This window comes from Dendrobates tinctorius, unplaced genomic scaffold, assembly GCF_039654945.1.
Source record: "Dendrobates tinctorius isolate UK_male_01 unplaced genomic scaffold, ASM3965494v1 ptg000250l, whole genome shotgun sequence".
Taxonomy (NCBI): domain Eukaryota; kingdom Metazoa; phylum Chordata; class Amphibia; order Anura; family Dendrobatidae; genus Dendrobates; species Dendrobates tinctorius.
The window spans coordinates 41,119,218-41,136,659 of record NW_027361917.1 but is presented as its reverse complement, the minus strand read 5'-3'; the positions used below and the strand labels follow the sequence as shown (position 1 = coordinate 41,136,659).

Genomic DNA, 17,442 nt, shown 5'->3' with positions numbered 1-17,442 from the left:
GAGAGAGAGAGACAGACAGAGATTCTGCCAGGGCATCCAAACATCCAGGGGACCCTACAGGACTGCTGCCAATAAATCATGGCTCCATAACGAGGGACACGGATCTATCCTTCTACAGGAAACAATCTAGGGGACCTCGGCCCCAGTTAGAAGAAAACAGATCTGCTCCATTGACCATCGCTGAACCATGGATACGTTTGGAGAAATCCAGGATTGGGACCTGCCGGTCGTCTGGTTCCATGGAGATGTTCGGAGAAGCAAGGTTGTGATCTTCAGGTCAACTTGTCTTGAACCTCAATGGATTGTCATCTTCCTAAGCTTGTCATTAACTCCTCTCTGTGTGTGTGCCACAGGTGGGGTAGTCAACCCTGGAGGATGAAGCCAAGTTGTAACCCTCGACCAACTGGCCTTGTACCTGAATGGACTATCATTTTCCTATGCTTGTTGTTCACTCCTTTCTGTGTGCGAGCCACAGATGTGGTAGTCAACCCTGGGAGCTCTTAATTAACAGCTGCCACTGTCCTGACGAGTCAGTGGAGACACTCAGTAATGTGCACCATCTTGGGATTTTTTGCTGGGACTGTTCTACATGCTGTCTAGCTGTTTTATGGTTCAATAAACTATTGCCACACTGTTTTACCCCCTTCCTGTATTGTCTGAGTAGCATTATGCCCAATTTAAAGGGAGAGCGGGCGTTCGGCATGACAATCCCTGGTCCATGCGGTTTTGGCTAGCGGACTGAGGCGCCTGCCGACCCCTTGTGTCTCCACACCTGTCAACACCTGAAATAATGTATAGCTTACATAAGTCAAAGTACTAAACAGGTAATTTTTGCCACTATAATCTGTCCCTTTGAAAGGGTTAAACATGGCTGCCTCCGTATTTTGGCTCATGCGCGTAGCTGGCAACGGGGCAGATGTCCTGCCCTGGCCAGCATGACATCCTTTGTGAGTAGTTAGCCTGGGTTTCTTTCGCATCCCTGCACACGTGCGTTAGCTTCAGATGGGTTCTTCCACTCTTGCTAGCATTATATTCACTGGTAATGGTTAGCCACGCTGACCTTCCACATCTCTGTGCACGCATGCAGCTGGTGATGAGCACACACCTCTGCCCTGGCGCACGGCCATTTCTCCACCCACTACAGGCAACTATCAGTCACCAAATGTACTTTATTCATGATTAGGAATGTATTTAAACCACTGTGGTCTCATGGACCTTATTTCGCTGATGAAGCCTTGCTTGACATGGCGATATGCGTGGGGCTTCCTTCCTGCTCCACCATGCTTTACTACTTCAGGGTATTCCATGCAGCTTTATGGGTCTCCATATTATAGGTGCCATTGGGTATGTCCCTCTCTCTACCTAGCCTCTTTCTTATCCCTTTGCTTATTCTGCTGATTATACATGAGGTAGGAGCTTTTTAGAGGGACAGGGGATTTTCCTCTCCATCATTTTCATGTAACCATCTTTATGGTATTGCTATGTATAGCCATGACGCATGGGTTTATATTTGCTATGTGCATGGTTGTTAGAGTCTTACATTAGTCCTATTTCCTTTTTAGGACTTTATAAAATCCCTATGGTGTAATCTATACCACTGATGTTATATGATAATTCTCCTGTGCATCCCTTGGTGCATGACTGAATTTCCAATGCCTGTGCATTATTTCTATTATTGGCTCTATACCTCAGCTCTATGATTTACTGCACATTATATAAATATAAAAATGGCTAAACTGGAATTATACCAGTGATTTCAGGACCTCTATTTGTGGTATTTTATATATATTATATGTGGAGTACTTTGACTTATGTAAGCTATACATTATATCAGGTGTTGACAGGGTACACTTTTCTAATGTTTGTCCATTTTTCTACTAATAAGCATTGATTTGATTTTTTAGATAAGGTGTGCACACTGTCATGTCCTTCTTTTTCTTCTTTCGATATTGTTACTATAGTTCACTACAATATGTAGCACAAGTTCAGTATTGGTATTCCTTATATACTGGCGGTGCGCTCTGCTCATTTATCTGTATACCTTTACTGGTGGTGTTTGGCACTAGAGTGACTCACTCACTGAGTAAGGCCACGTTCACATGTTCAGTATTTGGTCAGTATTTTACCTCAGTGTTTGGTCAGTATTTTACCTCAGTGTTTGGTCAGTATTTTACCTCAGTATTTGTAAGCCAAACCCAGGAGTGGGTGATAAATATAGAAGTGGTGACGGGTTTCTATTATACTTTTCCTCTGGTTTTGTCTTACAAATACTGAGGTAAGATACTGACTGTGTGAACATGGCTTCTCCAGCAGAATGTGTAGGTGAGGATAACATTTGCTTCTGTAGTGATGGGGACCTCGTATCATAATTGGGAGGTCTGTGTGTGTGGAAGCATCTGTGACAATGGTCTCGTAGGGGCAGAGCAGACTGGCACCGGGAGGCTGGAGGAGGGCAGTGCTGAGCCCAGAGGAAGCCACATAGAAGGAGACATGGAGGCTGGCGTGTGTGTCTGTGGACGGAGGAGGAGGGAAGGAGAATAAAGGAAGTGACTGTTCCTGCAGAATCATGTACAGGAGCTGAGGGAGGAGGACTGTGAGGCTGCTCCTCCGTCTGCTCGGTGCCAGTGGAGCTGCAGGCTGTCAGGGACACAGCGAGCCCACACAAAGGACACAGGACATGGCTTCTATGGCGGCGGCAATAGCCGCAGCCCGGATCTCGGTGTCGGGGAACCGACCCCTGGACGAGAAGGAGAGGAACAGATTTGCCTATTTTTCCTCGCTGAACTCCATGACGAAGAAGATCATGCAGGACAAGGAGCGGGTGCGGGAGCGCTATGGTGCCCAGTGGGAGAAGATGCAGCCCAAGGAGCAGGACGAAGCCATAGACAAGAGCATGGTGGACCCGGAGTTGGAGAAGAGATATGCCCTGCACCGGAGCCTCGGCCACACCGAGTCCGTGCCCAGTTACCCGGTGCTCAAGACCCAGACCGGACAGAAGGTGGTGCACTTTGGGGAGGAGGTAGGTGCTGTGCCAGGGAGGTGGGCACCACAGAGACCCATGGATGCTAGTCATGGCTGTGATCACACATGGCGAATTTTCCGCACGCAAAATCCACAGCATTTCACAGTAGCACACTCTCCTCCACACGATGCGTTTCTTGTGGTGCGGAAATTTCCTTTTATTGCATTTTTCTATCCTCTGCGTGTCTGATATTTGTGCAGAATCCGCGTTTATTTCACCATTTGAAAAGAAAAGGAGAAATCTGCCCCATATCAGCAGCAAAATCCACATGTAAGGCCGGTTTCACATTAGCGTTTACGGCCGCAGTGTCGGGCTGCACACGGCCGCTGCTAACCCCCCCTGCCGCGCCTCCACTGGTAGCTCCGCCTACGGGCTCAGGACCCTGCATGCGTCCTGCGTCCCCTATCTCTAGCACTGGGGACGCAGGCCGAGTGCAGGTATGCGTTTGGCGGCGCATGCGTCCTTTTGACGATGCGCCGAGCGCACCAAATTGCTACAGGTTGCGTTTAGCGCTGGTCGGCGCACCGTTAAAAGGACGCATGCGCCGCCAATCGCATGCCTGCGTCCCCAGTGCTAAAGATAGGGGACGCATACAGTGTCCTGCGCCCGTAGGCGGAGTTACCGGCGGAGGTGCGGCAGGGGGTGGGGCTTAGCGGCAGCCGTGCGCAGTTTATCTACCTGATGGATCCTCTCTGCTATCAGCCTCCAATCAGCCGTCATAGTCAGTAGTCTAGGGGTCTCCATGCACTGTGGGTGACGGCCATCGCTGGGGTCTGTTTGGCTGTGGCCCTTTAATCGTATAGTATTACTACACATGTATACAAGAGTATTGCGGGGGATTCAGAAGAGGAAACCACAGACATGTGAAGGGGATGTAATATATTGGAGGGATCAGATGATTCTGCTGTCATCTGTCAGATATTATAGGACTGTCACATGTCGCTGGCACTGACAAGGTTAAAGGTTTGGGACAGTTGTACCTTCTGGCCCCTCACACCCGCCTGATGTCAGTGTTGGGGGCCGCATGGTGAGAGAGATGGGGACATGACTGACTACAAGATCTGCTTATAATACAAATATTATGGGACAAACTACATCGTGTTTACATGGCAATATGAGGCTGCGTAGCATTCTCGCCATCATTAGTTAAAGGCCGGGAAAAAGTCTGCACGCTTTAATTAGATAGGCATTTAGACACTTACACCCCATAAAGTGATAGATCTGTCATATGCTTCCAGGTAGAAGTCTTGATGACAGTGTGAACAGAGTCTTATTTTTATATATTTTTAAATGATCATCCATAATGACCATGTTCCACAAGTGGGTAATGCTGTGAGCGATCAGACCTGGCCGCACAGATCAGTGTGGCCGCCCTCCATGCCACTGATCAGCCCTGAGTGCACAAGGTGACAGCCAGTCTATTTGCTTCATCTGTAACTTATTGTCAGTTCATTTTTACTCTTGCAGTACAGGAATAACCTGTTGCTAGATGGAAACCACCAACAAGTAGGCTGCGATGACTTCTGAACACTGCTTCAGAAGAGAAGAGATGCAGTGTTCCGTAGTCAGCCTGCGCCCGGTGCCTGCGCTCGGGGCGTAAGCGGCATCAAGCAGATCTGAGAGTTGCCAGGACCGACGGCACGCTCCTGTAGTGACATAGGCAGTATCAGCTTGCAACAGGTAAATAAGAAACCAGCGCACAGCACAGCACTGGGGTTGTAGATTCATTCCTTTTTTTTTCCTTTGATAATTTGCGCCCCTTGCTTCTTCACCTCTGAGGTGGTGCCCTAAGCAGCAGCCTACGCCTGGTCTAAAGGAGGTTTTACACATAGCGATATCGCTAGCAATATCGCTAAAGCATCACCGATTTGGTGACGCAGCAGCCATATCGCTAGCGATATCGCTATGTGTGATACTTACCTCCGACCGGCTCCCCCGCTGTCTGTCGCTGATCGCGCGAGATCGTCTACATCCATTTCTCGTCGGGCGCTTCCTGCTGGCACTGACGAGCGACGCGTGGACGCGGACGGGAGGACGTCAGGATCGCCGCGTCTGAAAGGTAAGTAACAACCGCTGTATCGCTGCTGCATCGCTGTGAGATCTGCCTGTGTGGCAGCTCACTAGCAACCATTTAGCGATGCACCAGTGATTCTGACCGGGTCGTATCGTGGTCGGGATCGCTGTTGCATCGCTAAATGTAAAGGGGCCTTTAGCCCTGAGGCCATTACCAGAAGTAAACAATGCAGTCAGGCACAGATTTCATCCATCCACAACATTTCACTATTACCTACTCAAAGTGGTCGTCAACCTGCCACGTTAGGGGAGTGTAAAATGATGCAACTAGAGGGTCCTATATCATGTCGGCTGGGATGGGAGAAGAAGTTGGCAGAATATATATAATAAGAAAAATAAATATACCGTATGTTGACTATATTTTTCAGATAACCTTATCGGTTCTGTCCAGTAGCATCTGAGACATCTATGTGATGTGACTGAGGGAGACGGCTCCTTCTGTCACCCCATGATGTGATTGGGTGGCACTGATGAGTTGTCTGAATCAGGGCAAAGCCTGCCATGGTTGTATAGCTATTAGGCCTCATTCACACTGTTAAAGTCCAATGTAATTTTCATTTTTTTTTTAATTGTAAAAACTGTATCAGCACACATGCTTCCTTTATATGCACATTTTTATGCGAATAACATTTCTATTTGTAGAGAAATGCTAAAGTCCGCTCCCCCTAGGAAATCCACTGAACGGAAACTACGGAGTATTCAGTGAAGACAAAACGAATTCCAGCACCAAACAGATTCAGTAAAATCCAATGATTTATGTGAAGAAATATATAAAAAATCAATTATAACCATAATCACCACCCATGAACATTAAAAAAGCAGGCAGACGTGTTGTAGCTGCCTGTCCTTACTCATTACAGTGAGTGATCGCATGGGGTGACAGAAGGAGCCCTCTCCCTCAGTCATAACACAGTCATTGTAATGAGTAAGGACATGTATCCACAACGCGTCTGCCTGCTTTTTTAATGTTCATGGGTGGTGGTTATGGTTGCAATTGATTTCTTATATATTTCTTCAAATAAATCATTGGATTTTACCGGATCTTTTTGCTGTTGGAATTTTCCCTATAGCGACGGTTTTCTAGTCCGTGGATCATATTAAAAACACGTGTCACATGTTCTGTTTTTGGATGGTTCACGTGTGCACATTTATTCTTTTAATATTTCTGCTGCTTTATAAAAGCCAGCAAATTTTAATCCAAAAATTTTGAGAAATATGGTTGAAAACCGACATCTCCTAACTTTACGGCACAAGTACAATGTGGAAATGAAAAAAAACTGTAAAAAAAACCAAACTACTGTATATAGTTTATCAGTGTTTGATAATTCAAACAAATTATAACTCACCAGGTCGAAGTCAAATATACTTCAAGAAAACAAAAAACTTGGTATCTCCATTAAAAATTCTTTGATCATTTTATTGACAATCCATTAAAAAATCCCCGGCTATGGAGTCGGAGACGGTGTTCATTTTGGTGGAGTCAGAGTAGGGAATCGGGGAAATCGGATGTTTTACTTACCGACTCCACAGCTCCAAAAAAATAGTCCTAGCAGGACAACGATACATATTGACACGTTTCAACGTGGCAGTCTTAATTGTAACATTTATGTGGCAACATGTATCGCTGTCCTGCTGTGACAAATTTTTAATGGAGTATCAATAAAATTATCAAAGAATTCTTAACGAAGATGCCAAGTTTTGTCTGCTTTCTTGATGTATATCTGTATTGATCTATAGTATGGGCTGGCCCACCTAATAGATTGCCGGTTCAGTAATTTCGGACAGACCAAAGTCCTTTGGTATAATAACTACACCACATACATTACATCAGCAATCAGCAGATCTCATTATGGAGCACCGAATTCGGACTAAGCAAAATATTTGAGCAAAAATGTAGTGAAAAAGAAATAAGGGTTCACATAAAAAAAGTGTGGTATTGTCCTGCAAAAGTGTTAAAGGGGTTGTCCAATCTTAAAGCAGTTGTGCACTACTTTTTCATTGACTTACCCTTAAGATAGTCGTCAATGTCTGATAGGTTGGGGTCCGACACACGGCAACCACGCCGATCAGCTGTTATCCTTGTTCTGATAGTGGCCGCCACAGGATGCTATTGATTTGAATAGGATGCGGATGTGCAGTACCCGGCTGGGTATCAGAAGACGGAGCATCTCCACAAGTGAGTATTTCCGGCTCCTGCCACAACACTGATATAACCTGATCAGCCTTCATCGACCAATTCTCCACCTGGCTCTTCCACTTTCTCTCTTCTGACATCCCCACCATCATCATGGGAGACTTCAACATCCCCATTGAAACCCACCAGCCAGCAGCCTCCAAACTCCTGTCACTTAACTCATTCTTTGGACTTACTCAGTGGTCCTCCACAGCCACCCACACAGATGGACATACATTAGACCTCATCTTCACTTGCCTCTGTTCCCTATCTAATCGCACAACGTCTCCCTTCCCCCTATCTGACCACCATCTACTCACCTTCTCATTCTTGTCCTCCTCACCTGCCCCCCATGTCCAGCCACTAGCACATCCTCACAGAAACCTCGCACACCTAGACATCCACAGACTCTCAGACTCTCTTCTACCTCTGTCCTCCATATCTTCACTCCACAACACGGACAGTGCCACCGCTTTCTACAACGCCACCCTCACATCAGCCATAGACTCAGTCGCTCCTCTCATGCATGGTAAAGTGCGACAAACCAATAGGCAACCCTAGCACAACAACCTCACCAAAAAACTTCGACAAGAATCCAGGGTCGCGGAGCGGCGTTGGAAGAAAACACGCCTGCCTGACAACTTCACTGCTTTCAAACAAGCTACACTTGCCTTTAAATCAGCCCTCACCTCTGCTAAACAGACCTATTTCACAAACCTTGTATCTTCATTATCCCACAACCCTAAACAACTGTTCAGCACATTCAACTCTCTCCTCCGCCCACCACTGCCACCTCCAACTCCACTCATCTCTGCTGAGGACTTTGCCACCTACTTCAAAAACAAGATCGACCAAACAAGGTAAACCTTTACAGTTCCACCACCCCAATCGCTCCACATACCAGACCTTTGCCCTTCCCTAATAACCTCCCTCTCCATCACTGAAGGAGAGCGTACTCATCTCCTTTACAAATCACGCCTCACCACCTGTGCACTTCACCCCATCCCTTCCCACCTGCTCCCCAACCTCACTAACATGCTCATTCCAGCCCTAACCCATCTCTTTAACCTATCCCTAACTTCTGGTACCTTCCCCTCTGCCTTCAAGCATGCCACCATAACACCCATCCTCAAAAAAATCAAACCTTGACCCAACTGCTATGTCTAGCTATCGCCTCATATCACTGCTCCTGTTTGCTTCCAAACTCCTCGAACAGCATGTCCATGCTCAACTTTCCTCCCACCTCTCATCTAACTTCCTCCTTGACATCCTGCAATCTGGCTTCCGCCCCCACCACTCCACTGAAACTGCCCTGACCAAAATTACTAATGACTTACTCACAGCCAAAGCTAACAGACAGTTCTCCATCCTCCTTCTTGACATGTCCTCTGCCTTTGACAGTTGACCACTGCCTACTCTGCCTACAGATTCTTTCTTCCCCCTTGCTCTGTCCTGGATTTCCTCATACCTTTCTGACCGCACATTCAGCGTTTCCCACTCCCACACTACCTCCTCATCCCACCCCCTCTCTGTTGGAGTCCCCCAAGGCTCTGTCCTGGGGCCCGTACTTTTTTGCATCTATACACTTGGCCTAGGATAACTCAAAGTCCCATGGCTTCCAGTACCACCTGTATGCAGGTGACACTCAGATCTACCTCTCTGGCCCAGATGTCACCTCTCTGCTGTCCAGAATCCCGGAGTGTCTATCAGCCATATCCTCCTTTTTCACCTCTCACTTCCTAAAACTCAACGTAGACAAAACTGAACTCATTATCTTTCCTCCATCTCACGTATCTTCCCTACCCGATCTATCTATTATGGTAAACGGCATCACGCTCTCTCCCGCACCTGAAATCCGCTGCCTCGGAGTAACTCTCGACTCTGCCCTGTCCTTCAAACCACACGTCCAAACTCTTGCCACCTCCTGTCACCTCCAACTCAAAAATATTTCCAGAATCCGTCCCTTCCTCAGTCGTCAATCTACTAAAACTCTTGTACATGCCCTCATCATCTCCCACCTTGACTACTGCAACACTCTCCTCTGTGGCCTCCCTGTCAACTCTCTTACACCACTCCAGTCTGTCCTCAATTCTGCTGCTCAACTAATCCACCTCTCTCCTCGCTACTCCCGTCTCTCCCCTCTGCAAATCCCTCCATTGGCTCCCAATTCCCCAATGAATCCAATTCAAACAACTAACACTGACCTACAAAGCCATCCACAACCTGTCCCCTCCCTATATCTCTGAACTAATCTCCCAATATCTTCCCTCACGTAATCTTCGATCCTCCCAAGACCTCCTACTCTCCTCCACACTTATTCGTTCCTCACACAACCGCCTCCAAGATTTCTCCCGAATATCCCCTATCCTCCGGAATACCATGCCTCAACACGTCCGATTATCCACCACCCTCGGATCCTTCAAACGGAACTTGAAAACCCATCTTTTCAGGAAAGCTTACAGCCTGCAATAACCATTCTGCCGCCTCACCACTGCCTGAGCTGCTGCACCCCCGACCTTCTGTCTCTTCCCCACTATCCGGTAGAGTGTAAGTCCGCTAGGACAGGGTCCTCACCCCTCTGTACCAGTTCGTCATTGTAAATTTGTTTAGGCCATGTGCACACGCTGCGGTTCTGCTGCGGTTTTGGCCCTGCAGAACTGCAGCAGTTCCGCAGACATGGTACTTCACCATGTTAGCCTATGGGTTTTCAAAACCGCAGTGCTGACGCTGCGGTTTTTTACCTGCGGAAAAGCTGCAGGGTTTTTTCCGCAGCATGTCAATTGTTTCTGCGGATTCTGCTGCGGTTTCACACCTTTAACATAGTAGAGGTGCAAAACCGCAGCAAAACCGCAGGTCACTTTACCTGCGGTTTTACCTGCGTTTCCGTGGAAAAAAACCCGCAGGTGAATCCGCAGCGTGTGCACTTACCCTTACTGTTAACGATATCTATAACTTTGTATGTAACAATATCTATAACTTTGTATGTAACGATAGCTATAACTTTGTATGTAACCCCCCTTCCCATGTACAGCACCATGGAATTAATGGCGCTATATAAATAAACAATAGTAATAATCGGCGGGGATGCCGCGTGGCTGATCAAACATTGATTACTTATCCTAAAGATAGCTCATCAATGTAAAATTAGTGGAGAACCTCTTCAAGCTACAAGTCTGCAGCCATTATATATAACTGCAGAATTGTGAATCCTCACATCATACACAGTGCGCACGGAGATGATTCTCTGGTGCCGGGAGTGATGGACGTGTGATCGCAAGTGTGTGATTTGCATGCATATGGTCACATGCCGCCTAGATGCCAGTGTATTGAGCGAGGCCAGACATAGTCTAGTTGGAATGTGACCAGGAATATGCATATTCCATATTTGAGGTCACATGACCACCCGCTCCCTTCGCCAGGACGGACAATCCTCACTGTGCCCTTGATGTGAGAATTCAGAAATCTGTAGTCACATAGAGTAACTGCAGACTTCTAGTTTAAGATCGTAAAACCCCTTTAAGATAAAACAAATACATGGCATTGCCTCAATCCTAACAACTCATGAGCTAAAAATATTTTTCTTGCATTCCCTATCTTCCTCAAAAAAATACTAAAAATTAATCAATGATTGACATGTGCTTAATTCAAATAGTGCTATAATTTTTTTTTTATATTTTTAAAAACTTTTTTTAGTGGATTTTGAGGATTTGAACCTACGATTGCTAGATTTTTATACTGCAATCTTACAGTACAATCCTAAACACTCCTGTAGTATTGCAGTATAGAGTATAGTCGAAACAGCGTTCTATGAAACCAAGCCATAGGCCTAACGGGCCCTCCGCTGCCATGATAGCGGAAGGCACCCTGCATCACGCACTAGGAAGGTGTTATTAAGTTTTGCTTATCCTGGACAGAAGCTAAACTCTACACCAGTTAGGTTACCACGATCCAGAACTAGCAGAGCTTTGGAGACATTGAATGTTCGCTGCGTCTAAAGCGCTGCCGTCTATTGAACGCAGGTGATTCCGCATCTGATCACTGAACCGTGTGGATCCACCGCGTCCAATACATTCTATGGGTGGAATTTCTCTTGTGGAGATTAGCGTCTCCGCAAGATAGTTAGGCATGCTGCGGTCTGGAAAGATGCGCCACATGTCAGTCTCCACAGGTGATCCGCTGACTGCTGTGCATGTATAGTGGGCATGGGATTTCTAGAAATTGACTCGTTGTATAAAGGGTTAAGTTTGGATTATCACAGTGAGATATGGTTTGCTCATACAATGTCCTCTGTGCTTGAGCTTAAAATACTCCTGTCACCTTGAATCAACTTTCCAATCTATAATAATAAATGCCCTAAGCAGCTTCCGGTTGTAACAACTTCCGTCCAGTTGTAACCGGTGACGTCACCGCACACCTCTTTCCATGTTAACCCATCAACACACCACTCCTCAACACACACTCCTCTCACCTTTCACCATCTCCACTCACTTTCACTCCACATACGACCCTTTCTCTCACTCCGTCTCTCATACTCACGCCGTCATCGCCGCTGAACCACGATCCCCGACATCTTCCGCCGGCGCCATCCTGGATCCAGACGTCCTCCACGCCGGCGACATGTTCTTGCGGCGACGCCATTTTGGATCGGCGAAATCCCGCGATAGTCAAGATGGCGTCGCCGCAAGAACATGTCGCCGGCGTGGATGCTGTCGGGATCCAAAATGGCGTCGGCAAAATCTCGCGAGATTTCGCCGACGCCATTTTGGATCCCGACGGCATCCACGCCGGCGACATGTTCCTGCGGCGACGCTATTTTGGATCGGCGAAATCCCGCGATACTCAAGATGGCGTCGCCGCAAGAACATGTCGCCGGCGAGGACGACGTCGGGATCCAAAATGGCGTCGGCGAAAACTCGCGAGATTTCGCTGACGCCATTTTGGATCCCGACGTCATCCACGCCGGCGACATGTTCTTCCGGCGACGCCATCTTGACTATCGCGGGATTTCACGATACTCAAGATGGCGTCGCCGCAAGAACATGTCGCCGGCGTGGACAACGTCTAGATCCAGGATGGCGCCGGCGGAAGAAGATGTCGGGGATCGTGGAGCAGCGGCGATGACGGCGTGAGTATGAGAGACGGAGTGAGAGAAGGGGTCGTATGTGGAGTGAAAGAGTGAGTGGAGATGGTGAAAGGTGAGAGGAGTGTGTGTGTGTGTGTTGAGGGTTAACATGGCAAGAGGTGTGATGCTATCGCATCCTCCCAATGCGATAGCATCGGGCCATAATCTAGTGATGTATAATCACAGTGATGGACAATGTAATATAGGGGAGGTTGTGATGACAAAGTCTTGTTCGTACCCAGGCCGTTCTTTTCAGGATTATAGGAAGACACTTTATTGTGCTTCTCTCTCTTGTATAACTTGCTTGGGCCAGTACTAAAACCAGAATGTCTATGCATTTTTTTTTTATTTGGAATTAGTTGATCTTGAAAGGTACTGATTCTCCTTAAAGGGAATGGGTCATCAGAAAATTGCATTTTGGTTAAAGATTTGTATTTTATTTTTTAATTTGGGTGATTTAATGTCTCCTTATTACAATTTTTATTAAAAAAAAATTGAAATATTGCAACTTTCACCCTGGCTTTTGGGTTTCTTTTTAGGCTTTAACTGTTGTTTCAAAGAATCCACATGTACATTATCTTCAATGAATAGACCTCAACTCAATCTTGTGTATTGATGCATCTAATGAGTTTGTGCAAAGGTCATTTCAAAAGGGAGAGAAAACCAGGGTCAGCGTAAGGTCAGAGTCACACTAGAGAGAAATACAGACAAGTGCTATGCGATAAAAAATCACAGCACTCGGATTAATGTTACTCTATGGGGCAGCTCCCATCATCCTTTTTTTTCTCACCCATATTATACGTGCAGGTGAAATCGCAGCATGTTGCGATTTGCACCGTATTACGGCTGAGACTCGCCAATGCAAGTCTATGGGTGCGAGAAAAAAACGGATTACACACGGACCAGATGTGTGACTTGTGGGAAATACGCACCAGTGTCCTTTAGAAAAGCCGGCAATTCAGTGTGCTATACTGTAAAATCACACTGACATGTTAAAATAGAATAGATAGAATACATGTATACACATAGTGTGTGTGTGTATACATACTGTATATATGTTCAGAACCTTTCCCACGCTAATCAATTCATCTCCGGTCAGGCGGGGAGGCTGGACAGGCAGCTTTTCCTTCATTCCTCCGTGGTTTACAGCCGGGCCGTCGCATTCGCACCGGTCCCGGTTGTAAACTATTTAACCCCTTCAGATGGATTGCAGCGTGGTTCTTGACTGTACAGCGGACAGGTAGGGGATATTGTTGCTTTTATATTTTGGATTTTTTACAGGAGAACGATGGCTTTGAATGGATTGGGAGTGAAATAAAGATGGAAAAAATATGTGTTTATTTCATTAAAAGTCTTTATTCTTAATGTGTGTGTTTTTTAACCCTTTTCAGACCAGTGGATTAAAAATGGATAGGTGTCTTATTGACACCTCTCCATTATTAACCAGGCTTAATGTCACCTTACAATAGCAAGGTGACATTAACCCCTTATTACCCCATATGCCACCGGCTACATGGCAATGGGAAGAGAGCGGGTAAGTGCCGGAATTGACGCATCTTATAGGGATGGCTGGGTGCAGATTTTTTTAGCCGGGGGGGGGGGGGCCCAAAAGCAATGGTCCCTCTCTAGGCTAATAATATCTCCCCTCAGTCACTGGCTTGCCCTCTCTGGCAGAGAAACTTGCGCGTGAGCCCACACCAGTTTTTTCCGTGAATTAATCCTTTAATTTAACACTTACAGCTCCAAAATTTAACACACTCTACTAACATTTTTAGTGAGGGACATATAAAAAATAACGGATATGCAATGGTTTACTGTATGTGAACCATGTCTCATATCCTGTCGGGTTCTGTAATGATTTTACAGATGCCGACAATTGATTTTTCACCTATTCTGCTATCTACCTCTGTATGAAATATATATATATGTGTGTGTCTCACTGACATATATATATATATATATATATATATATATATATATATACATACACACACACTGTATATATGTTTTCACAAATATTTGAGGCTATGGACCCATTATATGTCCATTTTGCAAGCCGGTGAGAAAATCTCGCCGTACGGATGTCACACGGATACTTTGATGGGAGGAAATCGCATCCTCGTATTGCACACGGATGACATACAGATCACTGTCACTGTTCATGAAACATTTGTGCGATTCTCGTCCATGAAAAACGTACCGTATTTTTGTTTTTTTTTTAATTCGTCTAGTGTGACTCCGGCCTTATTGTGATTGGAGGATCCTGTGTTATCAGCTATGTATAGAGGTATTATCAGTTATAATAATCCGACCTCTGATGATTAGGTGCCTGGCAGTAAGAAACTTGCTTCAAAAAAGCAGGTTTTGCTTAGATTTTGCTGCATTTTTTCCTGCGTTTTTGTCAGAGTACACTTGTCTCTTGTGTATACTGATAGTTTAGTGCATAAAAAAACAATCTGATTCAACTTCATGTTTTGGCACCAAAATCGCAGCAAAATCTGATACCTTTTTTTTGCACTTACTCATGGCGTTCACTGGATGAAAAATGCTGAAAAAAAAAATGCTGAAAGAACTGCCATGCTGCATTTGACAAAAACCAAGGTTCAGCACAAAATACTGAGGACAAAAAAACAAGCTGTGTGCACAAGATTTCTGAAATCTTATGGACTTTGCTGGTACTGTAAAACGCAGCTGAAAATTTTCATTAAAAAAATGCTGAACATAACCTAAAAGACCCAACTTTGAATGCTTAACTCCCCTTCTGGCACATGTGAACACTCTGCTGCATTGTTGGTGCACACAACATCTGCAGTAGCTTCTCTCGCAGATTAAGTGTATTAAACGCCGAACATTGCTCAGATTTACATTGAAGCTTCTGGACCACACCTAAACCACTGTGTGATCCGATCATTCAGGTCATGTGGGCCAGTAGAGGAAACTGGAATATGGCGATCGGTAATAATAATAATCTTTATTTTTATATAGTGCTAACATATTCCGCAGCGCTTTACAGTTTGCACACATCATCATCACTGTCCCAGATGGGGCTCACAATCTAAATCGGTAAGCATTCTGTCACGGGGATCTGCGACAGAGAGCGGCCCTAAGATTGCAGTGCCTCTTTTCACAAACTCTTGCATTGATTAGAACTGCTTCACCATCTTATTAGGCTATGTTCACACAATATGTTTTTGCTGTTTTTTATGCAGATTTTAAGCTGAGTTTTACAGTACCAGCAAAAGCTATGAGATTTCGAAAATCTCATGCACACACATTGTTTTGTTTTTTTTCCTGACTGATAGGGACAACTGCTGTTTTTGAAAAGTTCAGCATGTCACTTCTTTCAGCATTGTTGCAGTATTTTTTTCAACCATAGAAAGCAATGGGTAAGTGCAAAACCGCAGCAAATAACAGATATCATGTTTTTCTGCATTTTTGGTGCCAAAACCATAAGGAAGTTCCATCATCTTTTTTGTGGGGGGCGCTAAACTTTATGAGCATGCACAAGAGACCATAAAACCATGGCAAATAAGCAGCAAAAACTCAGCAAAACCTGCTGTTTTGAACCTGCATCTTTACAGCCAAGAAAGCAGGTTTTGCCTGTGGAGACGCAACTTGTGAACATAGCCTTAAATAGTCCACATTTTTTCCCTTGCTGGCAGTGCTAGGGTTAATCAGTTCAGTTGATCTCCTGGAGCTCTCCAACCTAGATCTCTCCAACTTGGTTTGTTTCTGTTGGCCTCCCCCTCTACTATACAGCTTTGGCAAAAATTAAGAGACTCCTGCACAGTTTTATAAAAATCAGCTTCTCTACATGTCTGACAGCCATTCCATTCCAGTGTCGGTTGAATTCCAACCAGAATACAGCTCATTCCACTTAATGTGCTTCTGATTAGGTGATCACCTGAACCAAATCTTATTTAACGAGCGAAAGTACAAAAAACCCTGCTGTGGTGTTCACAATCCTCTTGCAATAGGACAAACTGGATGGCAAAACAAGTGCTAGTAATATCCCAAAAGTAATAAGAATGAAAAAAATAACTTTTAACCATTAAAAAGGAGTTGAAAAGAAGGGCTCAATTCTGGCTGTACTAGCAGAGGGATACAGTGAGCGTCATGTTTTCTCCATCCTTAAAATTTCTAAGACGGTAGTTCATTACAACAAGGTCAAGCAGAAAATACTAGGGACAATAAAGCTACATACCGGCAGAGGGCAAAAACGACTCTCCACTGACCAGTATGACCGTCATCTTATTCAAATGCCACTCAGCATCCACAGGATGACATCAAGTAACTTACAAAAGGAATGGCAAATGACATCTGGGGTGAAGTGTACAACAAGAACAGTTTGTAACAGGCTGCTAGAGGCAGGGCTCAAGTCATGTAAAGATAGAAAAAAGCCTTTCATCAATGAGAAGCAAAGGAGAGTCAGGCTGAAGTTTGGCAAAGACCATAAATTAAGGACTGTAGTAAGGTAATCTTCCCTGATGAGTCTAATTTTCAGTTTTGATCAACACCTGCTCGTCTAATGGTTAGACGGAGACCTGGAGAGGCGTAAAAGCCACAGTGTCTTGCACCCGCTGTGAAATCTGGTGGAGGATCGGTGATGATCTGGGGATGCTTCAGCAAGGCTGGAATTGGGCAGGTTATTCTTTGCGACGGACGTACGAATCAAGCCGCATACAAGGTTATCCTGGAAAAACAATTGATTCCTTCTGCTCAGGCAATGTTCCCCAAATCTGAGGACTGGTTTTTCCCACAGGACAATGCACCATGTCACACAGCTAGGTCAATCAATGTGTGGATGAAGGACGACCACATCAAATCCCTGTCATGGCCAGCCCAATCTCCAGACCTGCACCCCATTGAAAAAATCTGCAATGTAATCAAGAGGATGATGGATAGTCACAAGCCATTAAACAAACAAGAACTGCTTACATTTTTGTACCAGAAGTGGCATAAGGTCACCCAGAAGCAGTGTGAAAGACTGGTGGAAAGCATGCCAAGACACATGACAGCTGTGATTAACAATCATGGTTATTCCACAAAATA

The 17,442-nt window shown here is 45.4% G+C and overlaps 1 protein-coding gene across 1 annotated transcript in view; it reads left to right on the top strand.

Moving 5' to 3' along the window:
* The first annotated feature begins 2,459 nt into the window (after positions 1–2,459).
* The window catches only part of CUNH1orf198 (chromosome unknown C1orf198 homolog), a 47,960-nt gene continuing 32,977 nt past the window's right edge, over positions 2,460–17,442 (top strand). The window contains exon 1 of the mRNA XM_073557638.1: positions 2,460–3,019. Coding sequence (XP_073413739.1) covers positions 2,678–3,019 — 342 coding nt within the window. The 5' untranslated portion in view covers positions 2,460–2,677. The remainder of the gene's footprint in view (positions 3,020–17,442) is intronic.